The 17,158-nt window shown below is 40.2% G+C and overlaps 1 protein-coding gene and 1 long non-coding RNA gene across 2 annotated transcripts in view; one reads left to right on the top strand and one right to left on the bottom strand.

Annotated features, from left to right (window-relative positions):
• Window positions 1-11,318: 11,318 nt before the first annotated feature.
• The window catches only part of LOC135684490 (uncharacterized), a 28,767-nt gene continuing 22,927 nt past the window's right edge, over window positions 11,319-17,158 (top strand). The window contains exon 1 of the mRNA XM_065200073.2: window positions 11,319-12,578. Coding sequence (XP_065056145.2) covers window positions 11,695-12,578 — 884 coding nt within the window. The 5' untranslated portion in view covers window positions 11,319-11,694. The remainder of the gene's footprint in view (window positions 12,579-17,158) is intronic.
• LOC135684493 (uncharacterized) lies at window positions 12,238-16,949 on the bottom strand. Its single transcript, XR_010515879.2, has 2 exons — window positions 15,737-16,949; window positions 12,238-15,361 (listed from the first exon to the last, which is right to left on the bottom strand). It is a non-coding gene; the product is annotated as an uncharacterized LOC135684493 (long non-coding RNA).

Genomic DNA, 17,158 nt, shown 5'->3' with positions numbered 1-17,158 from the left:
GGACATCACATGACAATTGCATCATTGCGCTGCAATTGCATCAGCTTCTGTAAATTGTATTATTCTTAGGGTATACAAGGAGTGGCTTTATACTTAGGTTCAGTCTTGCTGTAAGATTGACGAACTCCGTGTACCTTGTCGCTAGCTTGCAGAATTGTGTTTGCCGTTACATTGTCGCCGTTAGCCGTTTAAGATATTTTTAGTCGTTTGCCGTGAACTGATGAATTAGAAGAAGTGTATAGAGAATTGGATAACAGTTTTTGCCGTATTTATCGTGTACGTTTCTGCGAACGACCTACGAACTCACATTTGTAAAACCCCTTTTTTAAGTGGTTTTACACAAGTTTGAATACTTCTGAAATAGGGGCAACCCTTGCAATTTTCCAACCTTCTGGGTAACACCTGTAACAATTAATAGCGTAAAGATATCGTAATGTAAGGCAGCAATAATTTGAAAACCGATGTTAAAAAATGATTTGCTGTGCACTTCTCCCGACCAGGGTGCCAATGCACCGGGTATGAGAAGGAAAGAGAACCATCAATCACATAAAGAGCCATAAATCAAGTTTATTGATATTATAAACATTAACAGGCAACGCGGAGCGTTGAGAAAAGTGGGGAGTCTAAAAAAAGTAGGGGGGGGGGCTAAAACCGTATAAAAAGAGGCTTTTCTGGTAGTTTGATACTTGATATTTGGCATTTTTTGCAAAATGTGGGGGGAGCCCCCCTAGCCCCCCCCCCCTGCTCCGGGGTGCCTGATAAAGAACAGTGAAAAGAATCCTATGATGTAAGGAAACTATAACTCCTAAAAAGTCTATAATCAAGAATTTGAAGAAGCACACTATGCTTTATAGCAAGGGGAATAGAGGAACGGGAGGAGAGAACAGCGTGGAAAGAGCATTCCATACAGGCCCTACCAAAAGCAGTGGCGGAAACTATGGGGGCATGGGAGGGCTAAGGCAATCAGCAATCAGCGTTCTTGTCGGAAAATTTGAGCTTTCGTCGGAATAATGTCAAACTTCACATGCCGAAATCCCATCCAAGACAGACCTATTTTTAAGGTCAGTGATGACCAATTTGAGCGGTAAAAGCGCGGTTTTGTGAAGTGATAAACAGTAAAAGTGTGCAGTGTTAAAAACTGTAATTTTTAACCGTGTGTCACCGAACGCAACTACTCACGAGTCACCTTTTTATCTTTTGTATGGTCGAGAGCCGCGATTACCACTCGATACATCTTTATTGATACCTGCGTCAAATTTGTCGTCTTCCGTTGAAGAACTTCGTTCCCGTGTTGTAGAGAATCTTGAACATGCTCAGCGAATCATTAAGTCAAATACCCAGTTAGCGCAGCAACGTATGAAATTTCAATATGACAAAACCAGTCGTCCAGTCCGGTATGAAATTGGTTCCAAAGTCTGGGTATACACTCCCAAAGTTCGAAAAGGGTATTCGAAAAAGCTGACGCATAATTTTCATGGTCCATATCGCATCGTCGCAAAGCTGTCTCCAGTGCATTTTAAGCTTCGCCATCTCGATAATCGCCCAGTCTCGGTGCCTGTGCATGCAAATCGACTGAAACCGTATTATGATCCAGCTGACAGGCCTATTTGTCCGCCAGATGCCGATCCTGAACCGCCAGATCTCACTGACGCCGACCTTCCTTCCGAGAGTTTTGCGGACAAAAACCGTGAGCCGCAACCGGTTCGAGCGGACTCTATCACCGACGTGCCGATTACTCGCCCAGAGGATGTCCACACCCCTGATGAAATCATTGGTATTTAATATATTTTTTTTTTCGCTCAAGCCGGGAGGCTTGTCCTCGAGGAGGGGGAGTTATGTAAATAGACAGTTCATTTAAACAATCGCTTTTATGCTGTTGCTGTTGTTTTGTTCGATTATTGATTTTGCTGCATGTCACGTGATGGCTACATACCAGCATTGCATCAGACATCAGATCACACGTTGTACTTTGTGCCGGGTTCATGTACATTGCATCAGATATTTTTCTATCGCTTCCCTGATTGGCCAGGAACATTAAATACATTTCTGTTAACCATATTTAGTAAAGACATATTATTTTCCTAATTTTAACCTTTGCCCCTAGATATTCATATATATATCGTGTAGCGTAGTTTTTAGAGAGACTCGCCGAAAGCTGTAGATTAATAAAGTTGCTGTCGAAATCATTTGCTGTTCTAGACGAGACGTGTCTTCATTCGAGTTCTTCTGCTCAAGGTCGTAAGTTAATTCTTCTTATTATTTAGAACTCACGCGTTTATGTTAGATCAAAGTAGTGATTTAACATTTGGTGCCCCCGTGTGTCAGGAAGACGATTGAACGAGAAAACTTTTTGCATGCAATAACTTTTTCAAGATATCCTAGCACATTAGAAATTATTTTCAGCCGTTTAATGATCAGTTTTCACGTCTTATCGAAGATCAAAGCCGTTTTTCTTCAAGTAGAGAGAATTCCTTACAAAGAGTGAACTTTGTGTATTTGCCTTACAACGAGTAAATTCAGTTTATTATCCTTGCAAAGAGTGAACTTTGTTTATTTGCGTTGCATCGTTTTGTTTAAATAGAACGACTTTATCTGCAAGATCTCTTTTTGTGGAAATACAAGATTTTATTGGACGTTCAGTGTGTGCGTAATCGCTGCAATTTATTTTCTTTGACTGACTCAATTTTGCTGAATCGTATTTTAACGTAGTTAACTTTATTGGTAATCTTTTCGAAATGGCTGAGCAACTCCAGATAACAGTAGACAATTTACAAACGCAATTAAGTGCTGTCCAGGCTGCAATAGATGGTAACACAAATTCTAGTTTGTTTAAACAACCCCCGTTTAATGGCCTCCCAAACGAAGATGTAAACGAGTGGCTTGCAAAATTCGATAGACTTTCGAAATTTTACAGTTGGTCAAACGCAAAAAAACTCGGTGCACTTCCGTTAATGTTGGGTGGCCCTGCACTGGCCTGGTTTCAAACATTGACTAATGAAACTGCCAATGATTATCAAGCTTTGATCGAGGCCCTGAAAGACAGGTTTGGAGCCCAAAATTTGGACTTCATTTTAAGACAGGAACTTTATGCCCGTAAGCAAGGACCAAACGAGCCTTTAGCAGTCTACACGGAAGATATGAAAAGAAAGTGCCAACGTCTTTCTCTTTCGGACATGGAGATGATGAACTTATTTATCAATGGTCTAAAAAACGAAATTAAAAGTCATGTTATTTTGAACCAGCCTAAAACGTTCGCAGAAGCTGATAATTTAGCCAGGCTCCGATCAGCAGTTTCCTCCACTTCCGTACCTGAAAACCTTCTTCCGAGTTTAAGTAACACCCTGCAGGAGCAACGAATAAAAGAACTTGAAGGCCAAGTTAATTTGCTGATGACATATGCCTCTAAAAAACAGGAACAAAAACCAGTCCATGCTATCGACACTGCGTTTCCATCCAGTTTGCCTCTTCAAAATGGTCTTCATGGCTTTTCGAATGCCTTTAACAGCGTTCCTTACGGCCAAAACGAATTGCAAAACATGAATGTTGCTGCCCTCGATAATGAATGTTTCCAACAGCCAGTTCACAAAAATCCTCAAATTTCCAGGCATTCATTCCAAAACGGTGCAAGGGGTCGCAATCTTCGTACCACTGATGGTCAGCCCATATGCAATTCTTGTCAAAGAGTCGGGCATGTTTCTCGTTATTGCAATCTGAGGCAACAAAATCCTGCCCCTAGTCAAAACCAGCGTCAATTCAACTTTTGGCAGCGCCAATCTAATTTTGAAAACGATCGATTTGATCAATCTCGTTATCAGCAAACACGATATGGTTCGCCTCGTTTTCAGCAAAGTCAACAATCCTTTCAGCAAAATTTAAACGGGAACGGGTCTTCACGCTTGGGGAACTGAAGACCCAAACAGTTAAAAATGAACAACCTCCCCTAATGGACGATGAATTAGGTAAATGGGGACAGCAAAGAATGAGCAGCCAAAACTTTCTTTCTACTAAAACGGAACGGTGCAAGGAACCTGGTGTTTCAAAACCAACTCCAGAGCCGGAAAGTGACCATAAGAATTCAGTCGTCGTTGAGATCCCTTGTATGCAGTCAGCCATGTCAGCTCCTTTGTCTTCCCCTACTAACGTGCTAATATGGGGTACTGTTGCTAAGCAGCCTGTTAAAATTTTAGTAGACACGGGCGCAGCGGTCTCTGTAGTTAGTGAAAGCTTTTACGAAAGTGTTTTGCGCGCAAGTCACAGCCTGCTGCACAAAGGAACAATTGACAGTGTTAAAACTGCTAATGGACACGTAGTTTTTGTTCGTGGTTTCGTTTCTTTCCCTGTTTTTATTGGGAAAAAGGAGTATCAATGTGATGCATTTGTCGTTCCTGGTTTGTCTTATAATGTTGTGTTAGGACGAGATTTTCTTCATCAATTTGGCGCTGTTATTGACGTAAAAGGTTGTTTTGTTACATTTGAAGAAATTAACACTGTGTATTTTGCCGTTGGTGATGTTCCACCTTTTGTATCAGAGGTCAAGGTTTCTGAAACTCATGTTATTGATGCTCAGAGCGAGGTTATTATTCCAGTTTCTCTGGCGACATTTTCTTCTCAACCAGTAATTGGTCTTCTTGAAACTACGTCACAACTTTCAGACAGGTACCATCTGCTTGGTGCTTCATCTTTGTCACGTTCGTCAGAGGATGGCTTTGTCTCCTTTCGTCTTTTGAATCCATCCGACGAGCCAGTTTTGCTTCATAAGGGTACTGTGGTTGGCCAGTTTGAGGCAATGCACCCAGACGACGTTGTTGTATCACTTGAGTCAAAGCCTTTCATTGCACCTATCGATGCGATCAAATGCCAAGAAAAAAAAGATCTTTTGTCCTCTTTTGACTGTTTGCCAAGTCCAGCTTTGACTTTTTCAGAAAACACTCAGCTCAACGGTTTACTTGAAGCCTATGGAGAAATATTTGCATCATCCTCCCTTGATCTAGGCCACACTTCCATAATTCAGCATGAAATAGACACTGGTAATTCCAAGCCTATTAAGCAAGCACCATACAGGGTTTCACAAAACCAGCGAGACGAAATTGAAAGTCACATTTCTAAAATGCTGGAACAGAACATAATCAGTGTTTCTTCTAGCCCATGGAGTTCACCTGTAGTCTTGGTTAAGAAGAAGGATGGTACAACCCGTTTTTGTATAGACTACCGTAAACTGAATGCAGTAACACGTAAAGACAGCTTTCCTTTGCCCAGGATAGACGATGCCCTGGATTCTCTAGCTGGCTCTAATTATTTCACTACTCTAGACTTGCAATCTGGTTATCACCAGGTAGCCATGCACCCTTCATCTAAGGAGAAAACGGCGTTCATAAGTCATGCAGGACTTTATGAGTTTAACGTCATGAGTTTTGGATTAACAAATGCTCCTCCAAACTTTCAGCGTCTAATGTCAGGACTTCTTCATGGTTTCGAGTGGAAGATCTGTTTGATCTACATCGATGATATTATCGTTTTTTCAAAGACATTCGAGGAACATCTGTCTCGCCTCAGTCTTGTTTTTGATCGCCTTCGTGAAGCCAGTCTCAAACTGAAACCAACAAAATGCTTCTTTGCTAGAAGTTCAGTGAACTTTCTTGGATTTCTTGTATCTTCTTCTGGTGTTTCGCCTGATCCAGAGAAGCTTGAAAGTGTCCAGTCATTTCCCACGCCTACTTCTGTCAAAGATATCCGAAGTTTCTTAGGCCTTTGCAATTATTATCGTCGTTTTGTAGAGGGTTTTGCCAAGATAGCCTCGCCGTTGAATCATCTCACAAGAAAAAGCGTTGTTTTCGAATGGAACTCTGATTGTGAAGCTGCTTTTCAGATCCTAAAGTCTCGTCTATGCTCACCACCCATCTTGGCCTATCCAGATTTCAGCCAACCTTTCCATCTCTATACTGATGCGAGCCAGTCCGCTTTAGGGTACATCTTAGGACAGGTGGTTGACGGAAAAGAACATGTTATCGCTTATGGTGGTAGAGAGCTTAGCCTACAAGAAACCCGGTATAGCACAACAGAGAGGGAGGCTTTAGCTGTCATTGACGGAATTAAACGATACCAGCCGTACCTCTTTGGTCGTAAATTCTTTGTCCATACTGACCACGGTAGCTTGGTTAATGAAGGTTAAAGATCCAACCGGTCGTCTCGCTCGCTGGGCGTTGCAGCTTCAACAATATGACTTTGATATTCTTCATAGACCGGGCTCTTCAAATGGCAATGCTGATGCGCTCTCTCGTCGGCCATATACTTCATCACAAGTACCTGTATCTGAGTCAACATCTCCTTCAGTTGTTGTGATTGATAATGTCATTTCCTCAGTTCAACGTCTTCATACTTTGCAGAGACAGGATGCAGACTTGTCTGTAATTATTCAGTACCTGGAAGAATCTCAATTACCGTTGGATAATTCTAAAGCTCGGTCTCTTCTGTTATCTATCGATTCTTACTATTTGGATGAAAATGGTATACTTTCCCACCTTTGGTCTCCAGGAAAACGTCGAGTAACCTCAATTTGCTCTCAAGTCGTAATTCCAGCATCGCTACGCTATGATGTTCTTGTTTCATGTCACGACGACCCAACTGCCGGTCATTTTGGTGTATTAAAAACGTATGAGAAGATCAGAGCACGATATTACTGGCATGGCATGTTTGAGGACATTGAACATTGGTGCAACACCTGTGTAGATTGTGCTATGAAGAAAATGCCACGCAATAAGCACAAGGCGCCTTTACTTCCAATCCCAGTTGATGGTGCATTTGATCGGGTAGCCATGGATATTCTTGGTCCATTTCCAGTCACAAATTCTGGGAACAGATACATCATTGTGTTTTCGGATTACTATACACGTTGGCCTGAGGCCTTCGCTCTTCCATCCACCGAGGCAACACGAATTGCATGGTTACTAGTCAATGAAATATTAGCACGACATGGACCTCCACGTACGCTTTTATCAGATCGTGGCGCAAATTTTCTAGCAGCCGTCGTGAAGGAAGTAAGCAATCTCTTGAACACTAAGCGGTTGCATACAACATCTTACCACCCTCAAACTGATGGTCTCGTCGAGCGATTTAACGGCACCTTAGCTGAAAGTTTATCCATGTACGTAAGTACCAATCAAAAGGACTGGGACGAGCATTTGCCGCTGATTCTGTTCGCCTACCGTGTGTCACCGAACGCAACTACTCACGAGTCACCTTTTTATCTTTTGTATGGTCGAGAGCCGCGATTACCACTCGATACATCTTTATTGATACCTGCGTCAAATTTGTCGTCTTCCGTTGAAGAACTTCGTTCCCGTGTTGTAGAGAATCTTGAACATGCTCAGCGAATCATTAAGTCAAATACCCAGTTAGCGCAGCAACGTATGAAAATTCAATATGACAAAACCAGTCGTCCAGTCCGGTATGAAATTGGTTCCAAAGTCTGGGTATACACTCCCAAAGTTCGAAAAGGGTATTCGAAAAAGCTGACGCATAATTTTCATGGTCCATATCGCATCGTCGCAAAGCTGTCTCCAGTGCATTTTAAGCTTCGCCATCTCGATAATCGCCCAGTCTCGGTGCCTGTGCATGCAAATCGACTGAAACCGTATTATGATCCAGCTGACAGGCCTATTTGTCCGCCAGATGCCGATCCTGAACCGCCAGATCTCACTGACGCCGACCTTCCTTCCGAGAGTTTTGCGGACAAAAACCGTGAGCCGCAACCGGTTCGAGCGGACTCTATCACCGACGTGCCGATTACTCGCCCAGAGGATGTCCACACCCCTGATGAAATCATTGGTATTTAATATATTTTTTTTTTCGCTCAAGCCGGGAGGCTTGTCCTCGAGGAGGGGGAGTTATGTAAATAGACAGTTCATTTAAACAATCGCTTTTATGCTGTTGCTGTTGTTTTGTTCGATTATTGATTTTGCTGCATGTCACGTGATGGCTACATACCAGCATTGCATCAGACATCAGATCACACGTTGTACTTTGTGCCGGGTTCATGTACATTGCATCAGATATTTTTCTATCGCTTCCCTGATTGGCCAGGAACATTAAATACATTTCTGTTAACCATATTTAGTAAAGACATATTATTTTCCTAATTTTAACCTTTGCCCCTAGATATTCATATATATATCGTGTAGCGTAGTTTTTAGAGAGACTCGCCGAAAGCTGTAGATTAATAAAGTTGCTGTCGAAATCATTTGCTGTTCTAGACGAGACGTGTCTTCATTCGAGTTCTTCTGCTCAAGGTCGTAAGTTAATTCTTCTTATTATTTAGAACTCACGCGTTTATGTTAGATCAAAGTAGTGATTTAACACCGCGCCTGGCCTTTAGCACGAGAGAGTTTGAACGATCATCGATTTTTCTCGCTAGGTTTTCACCAACAACCGATAATATCTATTTGTAAATGGCAAAATTCTCTGTCTTTCTTCTAAAAATTTGCCAGTTTCCAAGAGATTGCCGAAAAAACTTCCATTTTCGAAGATTTAAGGTTAGGGTTGTCTGGAGGGCTGTCACACCCCCCACACGCTCCCCCGTAGCAACGGCCCTGCCTGAACCAGGCCAGAAAAGTGCCGGACCAGAAAAACATATTGATTTTCTTCAGGGGCCAGTTGGTTTTCAACTTTTACATACCTTGTGTAGGCTGCTGAAAATGAAACTCCGATCTCATTTTTACCAGGCTAAGTTAGTGATAAGATAGACAGGCCTTTTATTTTCACAAAGGTTTGTAACTTTATGTTTCTTGTACCAGGCTGAGTCAGAAGATCGTTTTATGCTATTTTTAGGCTAGAAAGTTAATCTTCGTTAGTTTCTTGTTGGGTCGATTTGAAGCGCCAGAAGTCAGGTCGAGGGACTGCACAGCGTTTTTTAAAGAAAGGCCAAAATCTTGTTTGTGGATGTATTTAGTCAAGGCCTGTCTATCTTGGCGGCAAGTCAATGGTTGGCGGCAAGAAAAATTTTAGGTTATATTAATCTAGGAATGGCCAGAAACAACACCTCAAAAAGATTTTAACGGGAGAAAATTCAGGGCAATATCCTTAAGGTTTTCATAACTAGGTTCTATAGTTTTATCTGTTGATATGAAATAGGAAACGCTATAAAACGATAAAATGATTAAATAAAGCATTTCCTATTTCGGTACTCCCTTTTGGACTAATAACTGTCCATGGAACGCATTTAAAATTTACTACAGAGAAAAAAATATCAGAGGGGACAAAAGAAAACCAAAAATAAATCGAATTCCAAATTTTTAAATATTGGCAAAAAATATTTTCGAGGTAACAAGCATTCGGCGGGCCGGATGAAATTTTGCTGCGGGCCGGGGTAGGTCAGCGGGCCGGAGTTTAAGAATAGCTGTTCTAGGGGATGTGATGCCGTGAATGATGTAGGGGGATGTCATGACGAGAGGAACAGCACCGGGGGGCCGGGCTGGCCATGGTCCCCCACTTTTTTGCGAAGCAAGTAGTTTTAAAGCTGCAGTAATAAGGGAAGGAAGTCTTGGCCCTCTACTTTTGCTAGCCTTGCCCTCCACTTTCAAATTTGTGGCGTGGGCCCTGGTGCCAACGACAGTTCTGTGACAAGACAGTGAATCGGAGGCGGACTGTGGAGTTGTAAATTTAAATATGGACGATCTGGGGACAAACAATTTAGAAATGCACCAGCTGCATGCATATGCCTGTGTGTTCAAAACCAAGTAGTGTCCTTGGTTACCTATCATTTTGGCATGACCAACGAGCAGTTTTCTTTTATCACCAAGGGCATATCAATGAGGAGCCCCACCCCTAAAAAATTATGAAAATCTTTTGTACCAGTCTAAAAATAGCACAAAGGTAAAGTTTTCATTTTGCATCCATATCCTATCGGCTATCTTGAAAACATGGATTGTTGGAATGTTGGAATGTTGGAATATTGGAATGTTGGAATATCGAACCGATGCTAACAGTTAAGTCTTCTTTATGCTAGAATTGTTTTTGAAGCAGGTAAGATCCAGGGGCGCCGGAAGTACGGGGGCAGCTGCCCTCCTGCCCTGACTATACGGGGGCAGCGGGGGCAGCACTGTGCCCTTGTGAAAATGGCACTGTGTTTATGCGAATGGAATAGTGAGATAAAATATTAGTGCGGTTAGGAACAAAATGAAAGCAATTAAAACATTGGGTGCCTTTGTGTGCAATAATGCAATTTCTTTCGACAACACCCTAAAATGTGGGAAATTACTGTAGAATGAGATGAGTGGCGTAACGGAGGCATCTCGGGTCTTAAGGGAAAACTGAGATGGGGCACCTTTTAATGGACTCTAGTAGAGCATGTCAATATCTAATGCAATAAGCAACACTAATCCAAGTTAACTAGTAGAAGCTTCAATTGAAGTAATCTAAAAGCTTTTAAAAATGAGGTGAACTTTAGCAAAGTCATCAGAATTTATAAGAAAGAAGTTGCCGCATTTTTCAGAAAAAGGTACCCCTAAAACATTGCACGTACTCCTACCTTCAAACATGTTAAGGTACCCCCCTCCCCTTCCCACCCAGCGAAAGCCTAAACAACAGAATGGGGAGTTTTAGACTGGCCTTTTAGATTAAACGTGTTATCGGTACCAATGTATTATGTTATATCATTTATTGTTATAATTCTAATATTAGTCATTGAAAACATGCCCTTTTTGAGTAGCTGCCCCCGTCGCCTCAAAATGCTTCCGGTGCCCCTGGTAAGATCCAGTCATTTTCAAGGTACCTGAAGGGTGTGCCACCATAGATGGTGCCACCAAAATCTGGTCAATATCTAACACCCCCTCTCAATCCTTGCCTTTAAAACCCGTCCCTGGAAATTTGTTAAGATAATTCTCCCACTTTTCATAACTCCGTCAGTGGTGGTAATACAAAACTAGGATTGTCTTGGGTATTTGAGAGAAATCGTTCGCAATTATGTAATCTAATGGTAGAATTTTGTTCATACCTGTAGTCTGCACATGATGTTACTGAAATCGATCACCGGTTTTGCACCGTTACCAAATTATTGGGGTTAGGTAGGTCTGGAGGGCTTTGAAAGATTATTAACGATTGGAAACATCGCGGTTTTTCAAATGCCTCTAGTTGTTAAGCACAGACCAAGTAGCAGATACAAATTTACTCAGTTATTCAAGTTTTTGAATAAAGCTTTCCCACCAGCATACTTAGCTAAGGCTATTTTTCAAACTTGTTTGTTGTGTCGTTATAAACATCTTGTTTCCCATGGTAGTGTAGCGACGGAGATTTGGAGCTGTGAAGGAGATGACCAGGTTGTCTGTCCAAGCGCATGCTCATGAAAATGGAATCGACCATCGTGTTATTCGTGAGGAAAATGGCAGAAGACTACTAGTACAACAAATCCTGTGTATTTTTGAGTGATTGTCTGCCACGAACCTGGAGAAAATTAACGAACGATACTTCAGTTTAAAAACCATACCCCTACAGGAACTGTAAGCAGCTCAAATGTCACCGAATTTTAGTTGATCGTTAAAATTGACTCCTATTATTGCGAGGTAGGCTCAAAATCAACCGGCCTTAATTCTTGGATTGGAAACAGTGGTTTGGAGTTGTTTCGCACATCCATTCGACGGCATACGTTCAAGGCAGCGAATTATTTAATGCAAAAGTACGGGAGGTTCAGTAAAGCACGATTTCATGAGAATCAAAATGAAAAAGGGAAGCTTAATTAATTCGACTTCATCGTCCGTCATTAGCTCATCCAAGGATGGTGGCAATACAAAATCGACGAAGTCCGGCCCAGATGGGCCTGAGTTTTTACCGCGAATGGTAAACGAGCCCGATGTGAGTCTTGATGAGATGCTCAGTCTTGCCTGTCGACAAGGTAAGCTTGATATTGTTAAGTTGCTGATCCAGAGCGGTGCTAAGATAAATCATAGAAATAAGTCTGGTAATACGCCTCTTCTAGAAGCTTGCAGTCAAGGCCATGTGCCCGTAGCCAGATTTTTGTTAGACAATGGAGCAGAAATTGATGCACCAACAGAGACAACATTAGACAGTCCACTGACATGGGCCTGCACACTTGGGAACACAGAGGTGGTTCATGAATTACTTAGGCACAAGGCTAGTGTGGAACATAGGACAAAGGATGGCTGCACTGCATTAATGTTTGCTTGCCTTGCTGGGCATGTTAAAGTTGCAGAGATGCTTCTTGACAGTGATGCAGTCATAAATGTAGAGTCAGACAGTAACAAAGACAGTCCATTAACATTTGCATGTTGGAAAGGACACAGTGAAGTGGTAGATCTCTTACTTAGCCGTGGTGCCAACATAGAACATCGAACCAAGGAAGGCTTTTCCCCACTCATGTTTGCTGCACTAGGTGGGCACACAGGTGTTGCAACAAAACTTTTAAAATGTAAGGCCCAAGTCAATGTCCCAAGTGGAAGCAATAATGATATTCCTCTAACAAGTGCCTGTTGGAAAGGTCACCACGATGTTGTTGAACTTCTGCTTGCACACAAATCAAACTTAGAGCACAGAACCAAAGATGGATGCACTCCACTCATGTTGGCTGCCAGGTAAATTGATAATTTTGAAATGAAAAGCTTATTCATAAATTCTGTTTCTTTGAATCAGTATAGATGAAGAATTAGCCCCTCACCCAACAGGAATTTAGTCGGGGTGCAAATTTAGTTGTATCACAAGGGCCTCATCTACAACCTGTTCCAACTTCCCCAACCCCTTCTGATTTTATTTCAAGTGCATCAAGTCAGCTACAATCAACATCCTATCCCACACTGGAAACTTTGTTTCTTGAATGAAAAAGTTCATTTTGAAAATGTGTGACTGTGCATCTGAAACCATGCACAATATATTGTGGGCAAGCAACAAAGTTTCAAGTCTAAGGCCTATCTTAATATAGTATAAAGGAATAACAACAACCTGTTGAGTCATCTTGGTACAGGAAAAGTGGAATAAACATTTTTGGTGCAGTTTATTTATTGGGTTTACATACTTTGTGACAGTTTGTGGCTTTAGCCCAGAGACCCTCCTTATTCTGTTCTTTCAGGCCCCTTTCAGTCAACACAAGTCTAAGGAATGGGTAGTTTCGCTAGCAAGCACACAAATTTTATTCTTGAAAAATTAGATATGAGAAACTTCTCCAATAATTTCAGCTTTGAATGGATTATCCTGAGTAGCTGAAAATTCAACTTAAGAAAAGTTAGCATAAGCATGATTATCATGAATCAGAAAATATCAGTGTTTGAGTTATAAAAACTTCAAAGATTACTGCAGGCAAATGAATTACAGACTTTATTTCTGAGATGTCCAGTTTGCAAATGAATCCAGTTTTGTTGCTGAGGTAGAGTACATTTGGTTTTCAATGGGTCTGCAATGTAGAAATTTTACTCCTTTTTTGTACTGATCATGTACTGAGCTTTGGTTGTCAAATCCAGTTGGTAATTCTTAGAGTAGATGGGCAGCAGCATAAATTTCTACATATACAGAAGTTGAAAAGAATAGGATCAAGGACTGATTCTTGTGGTCTTTCTTTTATACCCATATATTAAGTATATAAAATGAAGCATTTGCACGGAGGAACTTGCCAATTTCAGAGTTTTTGTAAATAAATTCAAATAGTGGAGGCATCAAAATTTAATCAAACAGGGCGCATAAAACAGGAAAGGACATAAAATATCATATTATTTTTTCTGCAAAATATTTGAACACATATTCTCATAGACAATTTAATTTCATCACACTCAACTCATACATAATTGATCAAAACTGATATGTACATTGCATGCCTAACATTATATCAAATGAAAATGAAGAAATTAGCACTTTGTTTAAAATTGTTGGACATATATGCTCCTAATCTTATAACCAGGTATTTGCTTGCTTCAGGGCTGTTCAGCAATAAATGATGAATAATTTGAGGTTGCATTTTGGGTTGTATTCAAATACTTGCCTGATTTAATGGCCACCATCCCATACTTTTGTCAGCTTTTGTACTTCAGTTTTGGTTGTATGAAGGGGCGAACTTTGCAGTCAAGTTGAAGTGAACCAAAAGTATGAAAATTATTCCCCCTCCAGTAGTGAGCATTCAATAGTTTTTGCATTATTGCATATCCCCTTAATTTTTAAAGCTATTAGCTTTATATCTATAGAAGCTAGATAGTACCTACATAGAATTAGTTTTCTCCTCTTGTCACCTCTTCATCAAAATCTTTTTGAAAAGCAGTCTCGATACAATAAAATCCATTTATTCAACTAACCTTGATGTAATATACCATGCTGGCAATGTAAAAACTTTTGTCTTTTAAATTTTTTTGTTTCTGCATATGTTTTGTTTCATTAATTGAATGTTTTATTTCTTTTAATAATATTTAATTCCTAAACTTTATTGCAGTCAGATATTGATAGAATGTCTGATCAGATAATGAAGTAAAAAGGTCTCATGAAACATGAAAAAATGTTCATAATATAATCCAAAGGATATCTAAAGAGATAAGAAAACCTTTAGAAAAGTCAAATCAGTTTGATTTTGTTTGAATATCTGGTGAGACAAAAATTTGCTGTCGGACAGTTAGGCATGATTGTCACAACCTGGTTGTGTGACTCATAGACAAAGATGAGTTCTTGTTAATAGAAAGAAAAGGTTTTCAGAATCACAATTTGTGCTTCAGTTATACAGGAAGAAAAAAATATGTCTCAAAGTTAATAAAAAGATTTGGGATGGGGATTTTTTAAAGAAGTGATTTTTTAAGTTTGGTCAACTAAGAAAAAATTTAGGGTGATTCTTTGCTCATAATGAAAAAATTGAGAATTTGAGGTGCTGCATTAGTTTGGGGTTTCTTGAAAAAAAATGTGTAAACCTCTTTTCATTTAGAATTGTTCTTTTCAACTTTTAATAAAAATTAATATTATACTTCAGGCCAAAGTAAGCTGTGGTTTGGTCGGAGGCCCAATCCGCATATTTGTAATTTCAATCCAATCCAAAATAACTTCAAATTCAATAAGATTTTAGAATCTGGCTGGAAACTGTATTGCCACCAAATTTTTATTTATAATTATATCCTTTCAATTCCTAATAAAAAGGTCTGAATGTTACAATACCTTTAAGGGTCTTGATTTTCAGTGCAGCATTTTTCCAACACTAGTGATCAGGATAAGTTTTTTTTCAAAGACAAAAGGAAATCGATACTCCTAACAACTTAAACCTAGAAATTGTTTTTTTTGTCTGCCAACTGTTTGACTTGTTTTTGCCAGACATAATCGAAAATGACTCACCAGTTTGTTTTGTTTTTACTCCTATATCTCTACTTTTTGCATGTGGTAATCTTTTCTCAAAGGTAGTCTAAAAAATTAAACAACATAATATAAAACTCCTTCAAACACCATCAAATATTTGTTGGGGTATGTTTAAAAACAAATTTTTGGTCATATAGAATGCTTACTTCATCATACAACCCTGATCAGTGAAAATGCTCAGGATTTTAGCTGCCTTTACATGTTTGAAAATTACAAAAATGTATAGTGTTACTATGCAGGCCAGCCTCTTCACATCTTTTCCAACAAAGATGACAGAATCTTCTGGATCAAACGTTTGGAATAACTGCACAATCATTTGCCTGTTGGCTATGAAAATTGTCCAAGATTTGGCATTTCAAGGACCAAAGAAGGCGAAGACAACATGCAGTGAAATGTGTCTCTATGAGAACAAGTTTTATACCTTGTCAAATTTAGTTGTTGAAATTCACTCAATAGGTTGTGGAAGATACGTGTCCTTTGTCCACACCTTGGCTACAGTTTTCTAGATCATCCTTTAATTCTCCCTAGAGTAACATCAGTGATATTGGCAGCTTAAAATGCTCTTGAAGGATACATAGCGTCCATGTGCTACGAAGGATTGATCTTTCGGCCGATTTACAGTGCTATGGCACGGAGCTTTTCTTAAATATCATCAGGCGTTTGAGCAATGTTGTTTGAGGACGCATGACAAAGTGTGATATTCCTAAAGCATCACCCAACATTTGTATTACAATGTTTGATCATGTTTGATAGAACTGTTTGTTTGTGCAGTCTGGCCTTAACGTAAAAAGCAAGTAAATATGGTGTCATATAGGAAGTAGATTAGTGATATTTAAGATGTCAGAGACCGAATATAAAGTTGAAACTAAACATATTGGTCAATTTTTTCAACCTCATTTTTGTGAACATGTGCTGCTATCAACATAACACCAAGTTATGAGACCTGCCAACTCAAGTTTTGTTGCTTATACTTTCGAAATAGAGTTGCTTCAGAATTTTTCATATGTTGCTACTCTGTATACTTTACGTGGAATGTCTATGAACTTTTCACATGGCTACCAAACAAGTCTGTGAACTTTTCTTGAACATCATTCGACCAGTTGATGTTGAAATCTATTCTTATAATCATATTTATAGAACTGCATGATTGATAATCTTATGTACTGTTTTATTGTAAACTACCTTTTTCGTGTACACATACACTAATTCTCTTCACTGGGGCAGATGGCGTTAGCTGGTAATTCTCTTTGATTCACTCAAATCCCACAATTTCTATTTGCATGTCATCAAACAACTTTCTGGAATCAGCTAATTAGATTAGCATTGCAAGGTTACCTTTGCACGAATCTGTTCAGAAGTGATGAGATACAGAAATGATTTGATTTCTCGGCTTCATTGGTCGGTATGGTTTGCTGTTGCAGAGGCACTACCCTGCCTTGCAGTGCCTTTTTTACAGTATGAACGAGGGGGGCAGTAGCCTCTTCATTTCGTTATGTAGACAATGGCTGTTGCCTGTTTTTTTATTGCATGTGTAAGACCAAACTGTTTCCTTCTCCTCCTCTTTCCCTCCTCCCCCTTTCCCTCCTCCCCTTTCCCTCCTCCCCCTTTCCCTCCTCCCCTTTCCCTCCTCCCCCTTTCCCTCCTCCCCCTTTCCCTCCTCCCCCTTTCCCTCCTCCCCCTTTCCCTCCTTCCCCTTTCCCTCCTCCCCTTTCTCTCCCCCCATTTCCCTCCTCCCCCTTTCCATCCTCCCCCTTCCCCTTCCCATTTGGAATATACTTGGATCCGAAAACGAGGATCTCAATAGCATAAGTATATATGGTATTAGCTTAGGCTGTTTATTGAG

Source organism: Rhopilema esculentum, chromosome 21, assembly GCF_057945365.1.
Source record: "Rhopilema esculentum isolate cy_ngs chromosome 21, ASM5794536v1, whole genome shotgun sequence".
NCBI lineage: Eukaryota > Metazoa > Cnidaria > Scyphozoa > Rhizostomeae > Rhizostomatidae > Rhopilema > Rhopilema esculentum.
The sequence above is the reverse complement of the archived record's forward strand: the minus strand, read 5'-3'. Positions and strand labels throughout refer to the sequence as shown.